Here is a 16,545-nt window from a genome sequence, read left to right as displayed (position 1 = left end):
CTTTAAAAACAAGAACTCAAGTATGTTGGGGTAACTTTGCCACAGAGTTCCCATAACTTCCACTTTATCCAAGAATTCCATATTAATCAGCATTAAAGTTGAGGATATCAGATCCTCTAGTTCCTCCAGTTCCTATCTCCACTTTCTGTAGAAGAAAGTTATCCACCATGCATTTCATCTCCCAACATAATCTGGGTAACTGGAGCCACCCCAATACCCATCCCCCATGACACTTCCTTGAAAAACTGGAAATTTGTTTAGCAAGTTTCAGCCTCAGCCTCTCCTTCAGTGGGTGGCTGGTTGTGCTCGTAGACTCCAATTATCGTGGTTTTTAAGAATTTATTCCTTGACACACTTATTTTGAGCCAGATGCACTTGATGGACTTACCAGGCTCATCTTCCTGTATTTCTGGGCAAGGAGAGGTATTTTTAACATACAATGCAACTCTGCCTCCTTTCCTATTTCTTTTGTGCTGTTTGAACAAGTAATGCCCTTCAACTGCCAGGGGAGTCATCCCACCAAGATCCAGTAACGCCTATCAAGACTGATTTAGAAAGTCTTTGATGTGTTCCAGTCACCAACGTATATTTGCAATATGATCTCCCAGGGCTCTTCCTTCTCAGAATCCAGCTTGGCCATCAGACGTTTGTTGCTCCATACAGGGTAATATTCCTTCTTCCAACACCTTGAGTACCATTTTGCTTGTATGGGAAATCATTGCAATGGTCCTATGGACTCTGCACTCCTTTGCATCTCCTTTCTTCAGGCCTGGAATGTACACTGAACACTTGCCTGATCTGTGGACCATGGGTCTGTTTTCCATATTTGTCAGCATGCTGGTGTTAGGATTTGGACTAATTCAGTCTCGGCAGTCTGGAGTAGTTCCACTGGTACTCCAAACACTCAGGTGCTTTATCTCCATACCCCAAGCAAATTCAAGTTTTTCAGCAGCTTGCTGACTGAGTCAGGGATGGCGTGCGAACCACTGAACAAGAGTTCAGAACCACCTCAACTCTCCTTCCTCTCAGTCAACCAATGCCCATAGCCCTGGGGCTACACCACAATATATCTGGTACTCCTGAAGGTGCCACAGAACTGCCCACCCCTCTGTGTGTGTGTGTGTGTGTCTGTCTGTGTCTGTCTGTCTGTTTTAGCAAACTAATATGCCCCGCTTCAGAAATTAGACCCATACTGGCAGCTGAGAGCATTTCCTGCTTGTTTACTTACAACTACAGAAGCGAAACTACGCAGGGCGTATCAATGTCCACTCTTCATTTCCTTGGGGGAGGTTAATGGGTAACTTGGCTGTTCTTGTGCAATCAGGTCCTTTCCTGAGTAATCAGATACAGGAACAAACAGATTCTTACTGAGGAAAATATACTTTCGCCCTCTCTGATTTTCCCAGGCCATATTGTCTAGCCTCAACCTGGATGGGGGACTGCCGGAGGAACCCCTGCCTAGAGCATCATTATTTATAAATAAACTGATACAGTCAATTTAAAGACAAGCGTCTTTTAAAAGCCTGTAGGAAAATAGCCCGGGGTAGCAGCTGCCTGGTGTTCTTGGCAGATTCTGTTCAGCATCACAAAGCAGTTTGGGGGTTATTTGAAAGCAAACATTAAGCAGCTCCTCACTCAGTGCTTCCCCAAACTGGCTCCCTCTAAGTAGCCTTGCCCAGTCTGACAGCCTTCAGAGGCATTTGGACTGCAGCTCCCACAATTCCCATCCAGCAGGGCCCTTGACTGGGAATTCTGGGTATTGCAGTCCAAACATGTCTGGAAGGCACAAGGTTGGGGAAGGCTGCTCTGGATGGACTGGATGGACACAACATCCACCCTCGGGTGGACTGAAGAGCAACGCTCACCATATCCGGTCCAACACTCCTCACATGCACCAGCTGCAACGACAGCCAGAACGACTACAAACTGCGCCTGGCATGCAGAACACACCAGATGCTAACATGTCACTTTTAAGCTCTTGTCCCGTGCCTGGTCATGTGCCTCTAACCCTAATCAGATGCCTCAAACCAATGGTGAGCGGGGCACTGCCTCTGATAGCTGGACTGAATCAGCAGCCACCCCGATTAGCAACCATTGAGAGTCTTATGGTAACCATTATGACTTGTGGTAGCAGATTTCACAGTTTCACTACACATGTATGAAGCAGGCCTTTTTCTGTCCTAAGCCTTCCACATTTCAGCTTCCTTGAATGAAGCCTGGGTTTGTTTGTTTGTTTCTTTCTTTCTTTCTTTCTTTCTTTCTTTCTTTCTTTCTTTCTTTCTTTCTTTGTTATATTTAGATCCTGCCTTCTTTCTCTACAAAGAACTCAAAGTGACTTCCACCATTCTCCTACTATACCTCTCGACTTTATCCCCACAACAACAACCCTGCAAGGTAGGCTGGGCTAAGAGTCTGTAACTGGCCCATAGCCACCTGGTGGGCTCCATGACTGAGTGGGGACTTAGAACCCAGACTGCCTGAGTCCCAGTCCTGCGCTCTTCATGATGCCTCCATGCTGGCCCTCTTTTATTATGGAATGGGGAGGAGTTTCCTAGACATTTTCCCCGCACCTTGCACACACTTATACACCTCTGTCACACCACCCCTCATTCACCTCTCATCAATCAAAAAAGCATCACATGTCATAGTCTTTTTGTATAAGGGAGCCCTTCTTATCCTTTATATTTCTGGTTGCCCTTTTATACCTCTTAGTAAGAATGGCAGGTTTGTTTGTTTGTTTGTTTGTTTGTTGGTATCCTTGTTGGTATCAGGAGTGCTGCATATTTTGGCAATGCAGGTTGCCAGCCTTCACCTCCGTGAGTGCACATGTTGGCACTGAAGCAAATTAAAGGACATCAATGGTGCTAAGTCCCATGTCACATCCACCTGGTCATTTCGCATGTTGTAGCCTCTGACTTGCAGTTTGAACAACCTGATAGCGCAGATTCAAGAAATCCAATTGTCCCACAATACCATTACCAAAGAAGCAATCACCCTCTTGCCTTCTAAGCTATTGGAGTAAAATGTAAACGAACACAGCCATGTGGCAGAAAACGAAGAGCCTTCAACTACACGCAATAATGAGGCGGGCTACCAAAATCTTCCTGGGATTTTATTATCATGTTCCTATTTTAATCTCTGACATGTCTGGAGGTATGCATCACCCAGTGCTGACTCAAGGGATGCTTTTCAGTGGAGTCATCATGCAGGATTATCCACACAGGTATGGTTACCTGTTGATTCATCACCCCTTGCTCATACTGTGAAGATTCACAATAGACTGTGTGAACTGACGCTGCTGAAAGGCATCAGGTTTGGCAAGGGATTATATGGCCTTTGCTCTGCCGTAGCCCATCTGACAGCTGCGAGCCCCAACAGGCAAACAGTCCAGCATTTGCCCTGCTGAGTTCATCAAATCATTTCCACACTTGTGTGAACCCACCGTAGCGCAGTGTCAGAACACAGACCCTCCCCCTGGAAAGCCCCTGGAATCTCCCATTGACAAGAGAAACCTCTGTCCAAGAAGCTAGAGAGCCAAATGTGACTTATACACCAACTTCAGCAGCCTGGCCTGCAGAAACAGGGTCCAATAAACAAATGTTTCCTTGGACTGGTCAGAGAGACAACCGGTCTCTTGCTCTTGTCACAGCGGTGTGGAGTGAGGGTTTCCACACGGGCAAAGGGATTGCACGAGCTCAGTACAGAGAAGAAAGGAAGTAAAACAGAAGAACATGAAAGCGGCAAAACAAGCAAAGGGAGAGGAGAGGAGTTAATAAAGCGTTACGGGTGATGCCGCAATGTGACCTATCATCCTAGAATAATTATAGGAATCTATTCAATCCAGTTATTTGCTGAAAACCAGAAGTCATTGCTAAATACGAGAGAAGAGGAAAACCTCCAAACAAATCCACAATCAAGAAATCAAAAACATCTCCACCATTATCCCATCTAATATTAAAAGCAGTTACTGCAAATAATGAAACATGCTACACACATTTTTTTCTGCTCTGCTCAAAGCATACATATTTTCACAAAATGTTTTTGAGCAGACAAATGTTTTAAATAAATAAATAAATTCTGACATCTCAAGACAAAAAAAAAAAAAAAAACCCACTCCAGGATAAAAATTTCTCTAGCTGCCCTATTCAGTAAGCAGTGCAATAAATGATAGCATTTTCTACCTATCACCATCCACAGGCACAAAGAGGTAGGCCCCGTGGAAACTAAGAAGGTTCTTGGTTGGGAAACAGTAGCCGTTGTTGGAAAGACCAGCTTGGTAGAAGCCTTCTGTAGTAAAGGAAACGGAAGGTTGTTCAAATACTTTTTAAAGAGCAGTACACCACTGAGAAAACCTGCTGCTTGCTGACGTCGCTGATGAGAGCATAATGCTAACAGGCAGCTTTTATACTAATTTAATAATCAAACAAACAAACAAACAAATTTTTACTTATCCCTGTCACAGTGTACGTTAAAGCATTTAATATGCAATCATTTTTAACCCTACAAAATCAGTTGTACTGATTTTGTACAACCTCTCCAACATGAACTCAGAACCCTCAGACAAGGAATTAAATCAACGCAATCTACACAATTAAAATGTATGTTACGTTTAATAATGAACGATGGTTAGGACTATGTACAGATGTGCATGGGAGGGGATAATAGCATAAGGTTCCTGATGTTCTCGTGTTTTATTTTCACTACATACACTATGCACTGTAGGCTAACTCTGCAGAATGAATGAGCAAGGAAACAGGTGAGGACAGCCCTGAGGTGGGTTTTCTTGTGTGAATGTGTGTGCAATGCACCCAGTTCCCATGTGTCCTTATGAAAGAAACATGAATTCCAGAAGGCTGGGCTGACTTTCTGTTAGATCCAGAAGCTTACCGATGTGTCAAATGTTTACACAAGTCAGTCAATAACTGATCCTTGTGAACATTTTACCCCAATATGTTAAAAGTACACCTCTGTAATCACGGGGACTTGGAAATTATTTCCAATCAAATAAAAGCTGGAATGTTTTCCGTTCCAACCTGCAGAACTCCAAAATAAGTGCCTTTGGTGGGGAAAAAACCAGTTCCCTTCTGCTGATGGAAGAGAATTTCAACATTCCGATTTAAGAATGCTAAAGGTAAGAAACATCACTTCAGGCATAATCCAAGCAGCTGACATCCTCACTGCCTGTAAGGCTCCAAACCTGAAGGCTCACATGCATCCCATGCCCAACAAGCAGCAGCTGTGACCAGCACTGCATCTTGTGCCCTGTTTTTTATTTAGATGGGCCTTTCTGTCTATCATGGAATCATAGACTTGGAAAGGGGCCAGAGGGCCACTGGCTCGAACCCCCTGCTCAGGGCAGGACTCCCAGTTAAACCACCCCTCTCAGATGGCCATCCAGCCGCATCCTGAATGGCTCTAGTGTGGGAGAGCCCGCCACCTCCCTAGGTCACAGGTTCCATTGCCGTATTAGGGTTAGGGAAATTTTCCTGGTATCTAGTTTCCTATCACTGGGCCCTGTTATTCTCTGTCCTGCACTCTGGGACGATCAAGAAGAGATCCTGTCCTTCCTCTGTGACAGCCTTTCAGGTACTTGCACAATGATATCATATCTCCCCTCAGTCTTCTCTTCTCAATATGAAACATGCCCAGCTCTTTCAATCTCTCCTCATGGGGCTTTCTTTCCACACTCTGGATCTTCCTTGTCGCCTCCTCTGAACCCTTTCCAGCTTGTCTGCATCTTTCTTATACTGTGCTGCCCAGAACTGGACACAGGACTCCCAAGGATGCCTAACCCGTGCTGAGTAAAGGGGAACTAGTACCTCACAAGATCTGGAACTGATACTTCTACTAATTCCAAGATCCATCCCAGTTGCAATATTGTTGTGCCAAGCATTTCACATCTTGTGACAGTGCAATTGTTTCCTTTTTCTTACCTACATAACTTGGCATTTGTCCCTATTGAATTTTGTTCTGTTGTTTTCAACACCCCAATCTATCAAGATCACCTTGAATCTTCTTTCTATCTTCCAGGGTATCAGCTACCTCACCCAGTTTTGTGTCATCTGCAGATCTGATAATTGTTCCCTGTACTTCCTTATTGAAATTGTCAATGAAAATGTTAAGGAGGAATGAACCCCACAGCACCCCACTCATTACCTCTCCCCAGTCTGAGAAGGCGCCATTGATGGGCACTCTTTGAGCCCAATTCTGTAGCCAACTGTGGGTCCACCTGATGCTTGTTCCATCTAGCCCACTTTTAGATAGATTGCAAATCAGGAGATCATGCGACACTTGGTCAAAAGCTTTGCTGAAGTCATGACAGATTATGTCCACAGCATTCCCAGGGTGGTTACCCAATCACAAAGTGAGATCAGATTATTCTAGCAGGATTTGTTCTTGAGGAAGCCATGTTGCCTTCTAGCAATCACTGCATTGTTTTCCAGGTGTCTGCAGGCTGACTGCTTTATAATCTGCTCCAGAATTTTCCTGAGGACTGATGTCAGACTGACTGATCTATAGGTTCTCCTGATCCTAGGTTCTGATCCCAAAGAACCTGAGCCCAGGTTCTTCTGCTTGTTCCTTTCTTGAAGATGGGGCCAACACGAGTCCTTCTCCAGCCAACTGCCACTTCTCCTGCCTTCCATCATTTCTCAAGGATAACAGACAGTGGTTCTGAGAGTTCTTCTGCCAGCTCCTTTAAGATTCTAGGATGGAGTTCGTCGGGCCCTGGAGATTTGTACTCATTCAACCAAATTAAATGATCGTTGACCATTTTCCTATGGATACTGCCCTGGCATCCTTCTTCTTCAGCTTGTACTGCTCTTTCAAGATTTGATGTTACACAGGGTGGGTGAAAAGAAGGTGGGAACCCAGAAAGTAACCGGCAAAAGCCCCTGGCCTGACCCTCTCCGGTCTCCCACTCCAGGCAGATGCCTTTTTCTTCCCACTGAGGTGCATTTGTGGCCTTGTTAAGAGACTGCCAGTACAGTTCTTCCCATGCCAGCTGTGAATGGGGTGGGACAGGGGCTCAGCTTTCTGAGTCCCAGCCCTGAGATGGCAGGATCTTGAATGGGACACTCCAAATTATCCTATGTATCCCCCTCCAGACAATGCTGGGAGACCACAGGACTGGGCACAGGACTGGGAAGGAAGGACTGGATGGCAAAGCAAAAGAACCGCTATGAATGTTTGCAGCCTCCTTGCTTCATTTTGTAATGTTTTCCTGTTTATTAGTCTGCTGTGCTGCTTCTAGTGCTACTGTTGCAAAGAGAATAAACAAATATTAAAGTGTTTGCATTATAGTTTCACCTGGCCTAGAGGGAAAAATTTAGATATGTCCCTGAGCAAGCAGCTACTTGCAAAACAAAAATTTCTAAATATTAAATGCCCTATTGGGACATTGGGCATTGAAACAACAATAAAAATCATCTGTTCATTGATGTGAAATGAAATTATTATCACAAATAATCCAGCAGAGTGGCAGAAGCCTGTGCAGATGCGGCGTACAGCTTGTTCAAAAGGAGAAAGAACAGGCACAATAAAGCCAATCAGGGAAAAAACCCCATGAACCACAATAATTTCTATCCTCAGCTGACAAGAACCTAACAAAAAAAAGTTGTGTTGGAAAAGAGCAGTCCACTAAATCCATGGCAAAATTACTTTGGATTGTATAAAAATTGAATGACACGCACTATATCCTTTCCTGAATCAAACAGAAAGCTTGTCTGACACCAAATCGGCCTATTGGTCTCTCTAGCTCGGCATGAACTGGCAGCAATTCCCTGGGATTCCAGACTGAAGGCTTTATCTGCATACTTTAATGTGGTGAAGAGTTAGGGAAGCCACGAATAAGGCTGGCCCAGGCCAGAATGTCTGACTAGGCTGGTACTCCTAGCAGGGTCAGGCACCAGACTGAGAAGCATCCTCCACCTTTTGGAGTGACAGTCACATCAGCAGAAGAAAATGGATTTTGCTAAAGGTGAATGGATGGAAAAACTCTTTAAGGCCAGCTACTGGGCAGCAGTGGTGAAGGTGACACGGGTGGCGGACAGACAACACCAGTAATATTCAAGCTTCCTCCGATCAGAAAACAATGGTAAATCTCCTTTGAATGTTCTTATCTTGAAAAGCTGATGATGAAGCAATCACAGATGAATAAGTGATAATTAGACCCCCAGGCTGGAAGGCATGCAATCAACTGCTGGGGAAGAGCAAAGGGCAAATGCAAGTAGCACTGCACCGAGATCAAAGCCAAAGGGAAGTCTAATCGCTGGCATGCGCACAGGCTAAGGAAAGTCCGGTGCTGCAGAACACATACAATTGTGCCATGGAACCTGTGCAGTGTGAAGCAAGGCAAACTGGAAATCATAAACCCGGAAACTGAACATTTAACATCATCGAACTGGGTCATCAAGTGCAGGAAGGTTTGGAGACCAAAGGCCAAGATAATCCACACTACTGCATTTCTCATCACTAGGTATGGGTGTGAAAGCTGGGCAGTGAAGAAAGCTGACAAGAAGGAAATTTATGGGTTTGAAACTTGCTACTAGAGGAGGGCTTTGGGAATATCCAGGACTGTCAGAAAGACAAATGAGTGAATCCTAGATCAGATCAAGCCAAAACTTTCCCTGCAAGCAAAATTGATGAAACTGGGGCTATTGTATGTTGGACACATCATAAGAATGCATCATTTAGTAAAGAAAACAATAACGCCAGGGAGAGTCAAAGGAAGAACATGATGATGGAGAACAAGAGCAATTATGAGATGGATTGATTCCATATAGAAAGCCGTAGACTTGAGGTTACAAGAACTGAGCAGGGCTGTTAAGAACTGGACATCTCAAAGGGCATTCATTCATAGGGTTGCCCATAAGCTGGAGAGAACTTCAGGGCACATAACGACACCACCACCACGAAGTTGTGTGGACTGTACTCTGGACCATCTGCATGCGAAGCAAGTGATCTCCACTGAACAATGTCTCTGTCCTGTGAGGAAGCTGCTTCATACCGAGCTAGTCCTGCATCTTAGTCCTTAGCTCAGTCCCATCTACTCTGCCTGGCAGCAGTTTTCCAGGGCCTCGTGCTGAGCGAGATCATTCCTTGCATTTGCTACTTGAGATCCTTTGGAACTGGAGACATTTGGCATGAAGCCTCAGCCTTTCTGCACACAAAGCATCTCCCATTCAGCTATCTCCCATCCACCAACTGCTGTAATCACCCTGCAAGGCGCCCGGCCAGACTCATGTTTTTCCATTAACTCTTTCACCTTCCATGGAGAACATGGTCTCCTAGGGGGTGGGGAGCTCTCCTATCCAAGCAGTGATGGAGGAAAACCAGCTCAGCTGCATCACAGGCCTTCAGATCATGCCACTCCAGTGACATGGCACAAGTGTGCATCCAAAATAAAAATCCAGTGTACGGTGCCCTTTTTTCCTAATCCCTTCTCAAAACCCAGTCAGGTTTAACCACCTCCAGAAGACTTTACTCCCTCCAGCCTCTCTAGCCCCAGGGTAAATACTTTTAATGAAAGAAATGTGTCAAAGGGCTGGTGCTAATCGGAGCTGATGTGTTTATGCTTTATACACTGTGGAAATACAACAGTAACTAGTCTTTGATCAAGCATAAACATGTCCTGACCTACTCATGACCTGATGGTAAACCGTCCTGGGTTTAAACCCCAGCATCTCCTAAAGATCTGCAGCCAGCTGGTGCTGGGTTCGATGGTACATCCTCCACAGGGTCTCAAAGGGGGAACTAAAGTTTTAAGGCTGGGCTCAAGGCTCAAACTATGCACACACAGATTTTGAAGCTGTGGGTGTCCAATTTAAAGGGGTAGAGAGGCACTAAACACCAAAATCTGAGCAGGGAAGAGCTTGGCATTGTCTGGCACCTGCCTGGGTCCCACTGCTGATCACCAGAGACTTCTGGACCTGCTCCTCCCCCCTCCCCCCCTCTGCACACAACAACAGGACGTCCACACAAGCCACATCCTTTACTTCCCTTGCACCCTCCCTGTGGGCAGCAGTGAGATTCACAAGAAAGGAAAAGGAAACCAGGAAGGTCCAGTGATTAAAGTTTTGGCTTGGTATTCAGGAGACCAAGGTTCTAGTCCCCACTCAGCCACAAGGCTCAATGAGTGACTTGGGCCATTCACTGACCCTCAGCCCAAACCTAATTCCAAACTGAGAGGAGCCGCCATGTAGGCCAGCCCGGGCGCCTTGCAAAAGCAAAAATTATGGATTATTGATATAATAAATAACAAGGCAAGTGAATGGGCCGTAATGCCCACTGTGAGGAAGGAAAGGGTGGGCCCTGTAAGGGTATCTTCCCTGAATTCCTCCCCCCACACAACCTCCCCCATAACTGGTACTGCGTGTGAGGCTGGCAGAGAGAAAAGCAACATGCTGAGAACAAGAAGGGGGTCGGAGTGGGCACATGCAGCCGCGACCGACAAGCACCACAAGGCCCTTGGTTTCGCTGGTTCTTCTACAGCTGCTAGGAGCCTGGCCTTTCCCTTCCCCTGGTCAAGGGGTGTAATAGCTTCTCTCTGCTCTGCTATTAGTCCTGGCAACTAACTGTAGGAACACTGGGCTGAGGAGCACCCTCCCAAATGGGACAGAACCACAAGATGGTGCGAAGCAATGAAATGAGCTGGTTAGGTATGAAAGGAAACAAGAAAGGTATTCCTGGCCCATCTTAGAAAAAGTTCTCCTCGGCCACGGAGTCCTCCTGTGCTGTGAATGAAGACTATAGTAAGAAACACTTCATATTCCTCTTTTGCTGCTCACACTGGTCTTCAGACACAACCCACAAACATAACATTTAAATATACCCCGTGTTTGTTACTACATCAGAAAATACACTGGTCTGCTAATCCAAGGCTGTTTCTATGCTAAGAACAAAGCAAGGCCTGCCCAAAGGGTTTGGTATACAAAATACTGGATGGCCAAACAAAAAATGTTGACACAGAATTCAACATATATTCTCTCCATCCTTACTGTTTACAGGGATTTTACCTTGTTCTCTCACCAAAATGCTGTTATAATTTAATGGCTTATGCCATTTGTACAAAATACCAACTTGTCATTTAAAAAAGGCAACTTCATCTGGTCAATGTCACAACCAACAAATGGGTTGCATTGACCTAATACAGGCCCTAATCACGCATAGACAGAGGAGGAGGAGAAGCAGAGAGAGTGGCAAAGAGAAACAATAATAGAAAAATTAACATTGCTACCAAGACACACACTTACTTAGCGCTCAGTGCCAGGAACTCCGAGGAGACTGGCTTCCAAGCGAACGAGGTTATAGAAGCAAGCTGCATGTGTGGGTGAAAAGTGGATACTGAACCCCAAAATTAAGAGCCAGTGTGACCTAGTGGTTAGACCCAGGTTCAAATCCCATGCAGCCACGAATCCCACAAGCCTAGGCTGAGAAAATGCTGAACAGCCCGTCCTCACAGGAACATTGTGAGGATAAAAGTGGTAAAGAATCAGAGCCTAATGGGGCATCTTGCAGGAGAGGTGAGATGAAAGATGTAAACGGTAATGATGCTGAACACACGGAAGGTCACTGATTTAAGATGCTGGGCTACGTGAGAAGCTATATGCACCAACGTGTTACCTTATATGCAATCTAGAATGCATACAGCATGCCATATTAGCAAAATCAGAGAATGAGCCACCAGGACAAGCTTTTTTCAAATAAATAGGAAAATGTTTTTGAGCACCTTCCACTCACTTCAATGGAACACACGAAGGAGGCATTCTGCCCAGCCCATGGCACAATCAATTCTATGGGGCAACTCAAATCCCATTTAGCTTAACATACTTCCTCTCAGAAGACAAAGTACAGGACTGCAGCCTAAATTTGCATTTTTGTTGTAAATTCTTTTCCTTCCTACCTTGCTTTGGCTTCTTGGCCAACCTTCAATGAAAAGTGCAGGCAAAGAGCTGAGAGAGATTAACTTCTTTCCTTTCCTATCCATAACAGTTGTGGCAACAGAGCACACACACACACAATCAGAAGCAAATTCGAGGCCTAAATCGCTTTTACTGCTTGTAGTAAGGCGCATCTGATCTCAATGTTATGCATATCCCATCAGCCAGTTCAAACTGTTCCATTCCTTTCCATTCCAATAAATCTTTCTTTATAGGATATCTTCCAGGTATGGACTTGTCTTTATTTTTACATCACAATTCTAAGTCTTGGTATTCTTGCTATTTCAAAAGGAAAGTTAAGGTTTAATAAAGATGAATGGGTGCTAACATCATAAAATAATCACTAATGCACATTTGGAAGACATTCCCACAGATCTTACTGTGAAATAATTTCCACCGACTGCTGCACCTTCAGATGGAGCATTTAACAGACAAGCGCTCACCTGCTGGAGGTTTGCTACCAATTTTCATGTTCATTTTAATTTCAGATATTTCTATCTGCTTTAGGACGAAAGACTGAAGAAAGATTACTACTTTATACAACTTGGCCCAGAGCTTCAGCTGCATAAGCTGCCTCTTTAGGTCGGTTTTTAAGACCCTCCATGCGACCCTTGTTGCATGCTTACACAGGCAGAACCCGACTGTTTTTTCTTCATTTTTTATATGTTTAGGTTTTTACCTTGACAAGTCTCACACAGACTGGGCATAAGCATCTCAAACCTTACAGAGGAGCTGCGAAGGAAGGAAGGAAGGAATCCCTTCCCAGAGGACAAACCAAGCAACATTTATTGTGTCACAGGCTTCTCCCCAAAGCGGGGCGCCCAGCAGGCGCGCTCCGGCCGCAACGGCTCACGCTCCCAGCCCGCGCCGGGAGGGGGCTGGGGATGATGGGCGCTGTAGTCCAACGCGCCTGAAGGGCGCGCCGCTCGGGAAAAGGCTGTACGTGAGAACCCACGGAACGGGCTCGCTGAGGCCGGCGCCTGGCACCACATCCCTCCGGCTCCGTGCCAGGCGAGCGAGGGGACCACGCAGGGCGCGCTCTGAAAGGAAGGATTCACGCGGAGGCGAGCGCGGGCGAGAGCGCGCCGCGCCGGCTCTCTTCGGGGCAGGACAGCCGGAGAGGGGCAGGGGAGGAAGATGCCATGTCGCGGAGGAGGAGGAGGAGGAAAGACGCGCGTGCCTTACCGTGGCTGACGCCAGGCTGCTGTCCATCAGGGTCAAGTGGTGCGGCTCCCACCTCCTCAAAAACTTGGAGGTCAGGATCTTGCTTAGGAATGTCCGGGGGTGTCGGACGACACACACTTGCATGTCCCCCTCCTGGAGAAGCTTGTACCTCATGCCGCTGCAGTGGACGCCTCTCCTGCACAGCGCGGCTCCCATTTTAGTCCCCTCCGTCGCAGACATCTCGCCCAGCAGCGGCTTGCTCTCCTCGATCTGCCGCGGGTCGCCGCCGCCGCTGCTGGCGAAATCCATGGCAGCTCGGCCAGACGCGCCCGGTCGCTCGGAAGCCACTTCTTCGCAGCGCCCGCTTCCGTCCCCCCGGCGCCGCTCGCTCGCTCGCTCGCCTGCCTGGTGGGCGCTTCCCCCCTCCCAAAGAGCTCCTTGAAAATTCAAAACCGTACAAAAACGCGCACACGCATAGGAAGCCTGCAGGGCAGGGGAGATGGTTAAAGAGAAGGGCGCCCCCCCGGCATCCCTCCGCGGATCCCGGCACATCCACACGAGACGCACGGAAAGAGGAAGCGGCTGTTGGCCAGGAGGAGCAGCCGGAGAGGCAGGCCAGAAAAATCCTTCTCGGGAACTTCACGAGGCAGCTCTTCCCCCCGCGGCGGCGGCGGCGGCACCGACCGGCTCCTCGCCTCCCTTTGTCTTCTAGCTGCGCGGGGAGGGGGCGCGCGGCTCAGTCCCCCAAGCCCATGTCGAGAGGGGAGGACGGAGCCAGGCACGCAGGCAGGCAGAGACAAAGGGGTGCATCCGAGAGGGCGGGAGGGGAATCCTCTTTGTGCGCGCGGAGGCAGCGGGCGGAAGGGAAGGGGGCAGACGGGCGGAGGGAGAGGCTCTGCCCGGTCCCTGGCGCTTCTGTTGCCGCTGCGCACGTCGGGATGGGCGCAGACGCGTGTCCTGGCGGCGGGTGTCAGGGCAGGGGCGAGGGCGCTGGGGGGGCCTCCGCAGCTGCCTCTCCCTCCTCTCCCGCCTCCTCCTCCCCCGCGGCGGCTGCAGCGGGCAGGCAGAGGCTCCGGCGCTACCGACAGAGCGCTGCGGGAGCAGCTCCGGAGCGCGCCTGATTGGTCCCCGCGGTCATGTGCGGCCCGCGCTGACGTCAATCCAGCCGGAGCGAGCCCTCGCGGGGCGGCCCCTCGCGCGCGCGCCCGCGCCTCCCGCCCCCCTCGCGCTCGGGGCGCCCGGGGCGCGGGGCGCGTGCGGGGCCGGCGCCCGGGCGGCGAGGAGGAGACAAAGGGAAGCCGGAGCCCTCCGTCCTCATTTTCTTTCTCCTCTCATCCCTTTAAAACAACAAAACGAAAACTCGTCTGTCTACTCTAGTAGAGGGACGGTTGATAAAAGCTTTTCAAAAATAAAATAAAATATCTTGCAGTCTTTTCGGTTGCCTTTTTTATTTTTAACTGCTATAGCAATAAGCCCCTTTGATGGCTTATATGGAGCTGGGCCGGGGAAGAGGGGCTATGAATGTTTTAAATGAAATAAATACGGCAACCTACAGAAAATCAATATAGCACCAAATATTTATTGTGACAGTGTATTTAATGTAACATGAAAATAAAGAAGCATGTTATTAATGGATATTCCACTGCTCAACAATTGTGCCTAAGACAGCTTCTACAAAGCCAGAATTGCACCAGATAAGTATCGTGTAACCTTGCAATAAAATCCTATAATATTAATGTATGTCTCAGTGACGAGAACTAAACATTAAAATCTATTGTGATTAAACAGCTGTCATTTTTAAACAGAATGTGCAAGAAAAGTGAAGATTCCTTTTTTTAAGCCCACATTTACACAGCAGACAAGTAAATAATACTCCACATTTCATTGCTAGATGTAATGCATTCTAGGGTTCTTTCTATAGTGTTCTTATGCTAGCTGAGCAGCCGGTACAACAGTCCTATATATTTGAGATTATACCATGATGGTGAACTCTGCAAGTGACCCATTGATGATTTTTTAAATAAATGATGGCCTGAAAAGGTTTTCCCTATTGAGCTGCTGAATACTTTTTACTTAGAGAGAGATGCGCATTTCATATCAAAACTGTAGATGAGATTGTTTAGGGCGGTTTGTGCATTCATAATCTATAAGCAGAGAATATCATCTGTTGTCCCTTTGGGCAAATTGCTTTTTCTCATGTGCTGATTTAGTCAGCTCCACTGGGCATGTTTGCGTGGAAGGAAGGCCTAGTGAGTGAAATGTGCATGGAGTCTTAGCATCAGGCTGCATTCTGCAGCTCATATCATTTCCCCCCAATCTCTTGCCCCCCAGAAGTGTTGGACTACAGCTCCCAGAATCCCCCATTGTAGGCCAATACATCCAGAGGCTGCCGTTCTCTCGATGTCCTAACCATTACCTCCATAGTACAGTTCCTGCACTTCTAACTGCTCAGAGACAAGTGATGCACCAGCAGGATTATAACATGTATTATTTCTAAGCATGAAAAGGATGAAGGATTCCCATAAAGGGGGCATTTGTTTCATAGTTTTAATGTACACATTAATGTCTTGCCTTTTTTCATCTTGCAAGGAGCCCAAGGCAGCTTATGTGGTCCTCCTCTTCATTTTCTCCACACAGAACAACACTGTCAAGAGTCAGTGCAGCATCAGGCCACAAGGATGGTGGCCAGATTGCAGGCAAAGACGTATGAGGCGAGACTGAGGGAACTGGGTCTCTTCAGCCTGGAGAAGAGGAGACTCAGAGGGGATCTGTTGGCGACATGCAGGTATGGGAGGGGGTGTCACATGGAGGTGGGTAGAGACCTGTTCTCCTCTGCAGAGGAGGGCAGGACGCCTTCCAATGGAGCAAAGCTCAGGAAAGATTTAGGGTGGATGCCAGGAAGTACTTCCTGACAGTTAGGATCCCTAGGGTATGGAATGGGCTTCAATGAGTGGTGGCTGAAGCCCCATCCATGAGGGTGTTCAAGGACAGGTTGGACATGCACATGGCAGGAATGTCATGAGCGGAGCCAGCTGGAGCTGGGGGTCAGACTAGATGGCCCAGGAGACCCTTCCTGACTTACTCTGTTTCTATGTTTCTGTGTGGGGCTGCCAATAGATGGGTCCAGGTCCTGCTTTCTGTACCCATGGCTTATTCCCCCCTAAATGGTGGAAGAAGCTGAGAAATAGCTTTTTCCCATGGGAATGAAAATTAGGGCCTGGAAGTAACAGAAATGGACAGACCGACTGATGTCATATAGCAATCAAATGGGTTACATGTTTACAAGTTGAAAAAAATGACTCTATTTTTTATTTGTATAACATTTATGGCCATGGCTGGCTGGAAATATATTTGTCTTTGTAGACTGTTAAAAAAAAAAAAGATAAATCCAAATGTGAAGGTCACATCTCTGAATGAGGAATGTTTTGACATGGTCTGAGTG

General features: G+C 47.2%; 1 protein-coding gene across 2 annotated transcripts in view; it reads right to left on the bottom strand.

Moving 5' to 3' along the window:
* LOC123025366 (c-Maf inducing protein) overlaps nt 1-14,137 on the bottom strand; it is a 171,135-nt gene extending 156,998 nt beyond the window's left edge. For both annotated transcript variants that reach the window (XM_044433979.1, XM_044433980.1), the window contains exon 1: nt 13,125-14,137. In XM_044433979.1, the coding sequence (XP_044289914.1) occupies nt 13,125-13,655 (531 nt within the window). In that variant the 5' untranslated portion in view covers nt 13,656-14,137. The remainder of the gene's footprint in view (nt 1-13,124) is intronic.
* Between the last annotated feature and the right edge of the window lie 2,408 nt (nt 14,138-16,545).

This window comes from Varanus komodoensis, unplaced genomic scaffold, assembly GCF_004798865.1.
Source record: "Varanus komodoensis strain SLA01 unplaced genomic scaffold, ASM479886v1 scaffold27, whole genome shotgun sequence".
NCBI lineage: Eukaryota > Metazoa > Chordata > Lepidosauria > Squamata > Varanidae > Varanus > Varanus komodoensis.
This window is presented reverse-complemented; position numbering and strand designations above follow the sequence as displayed.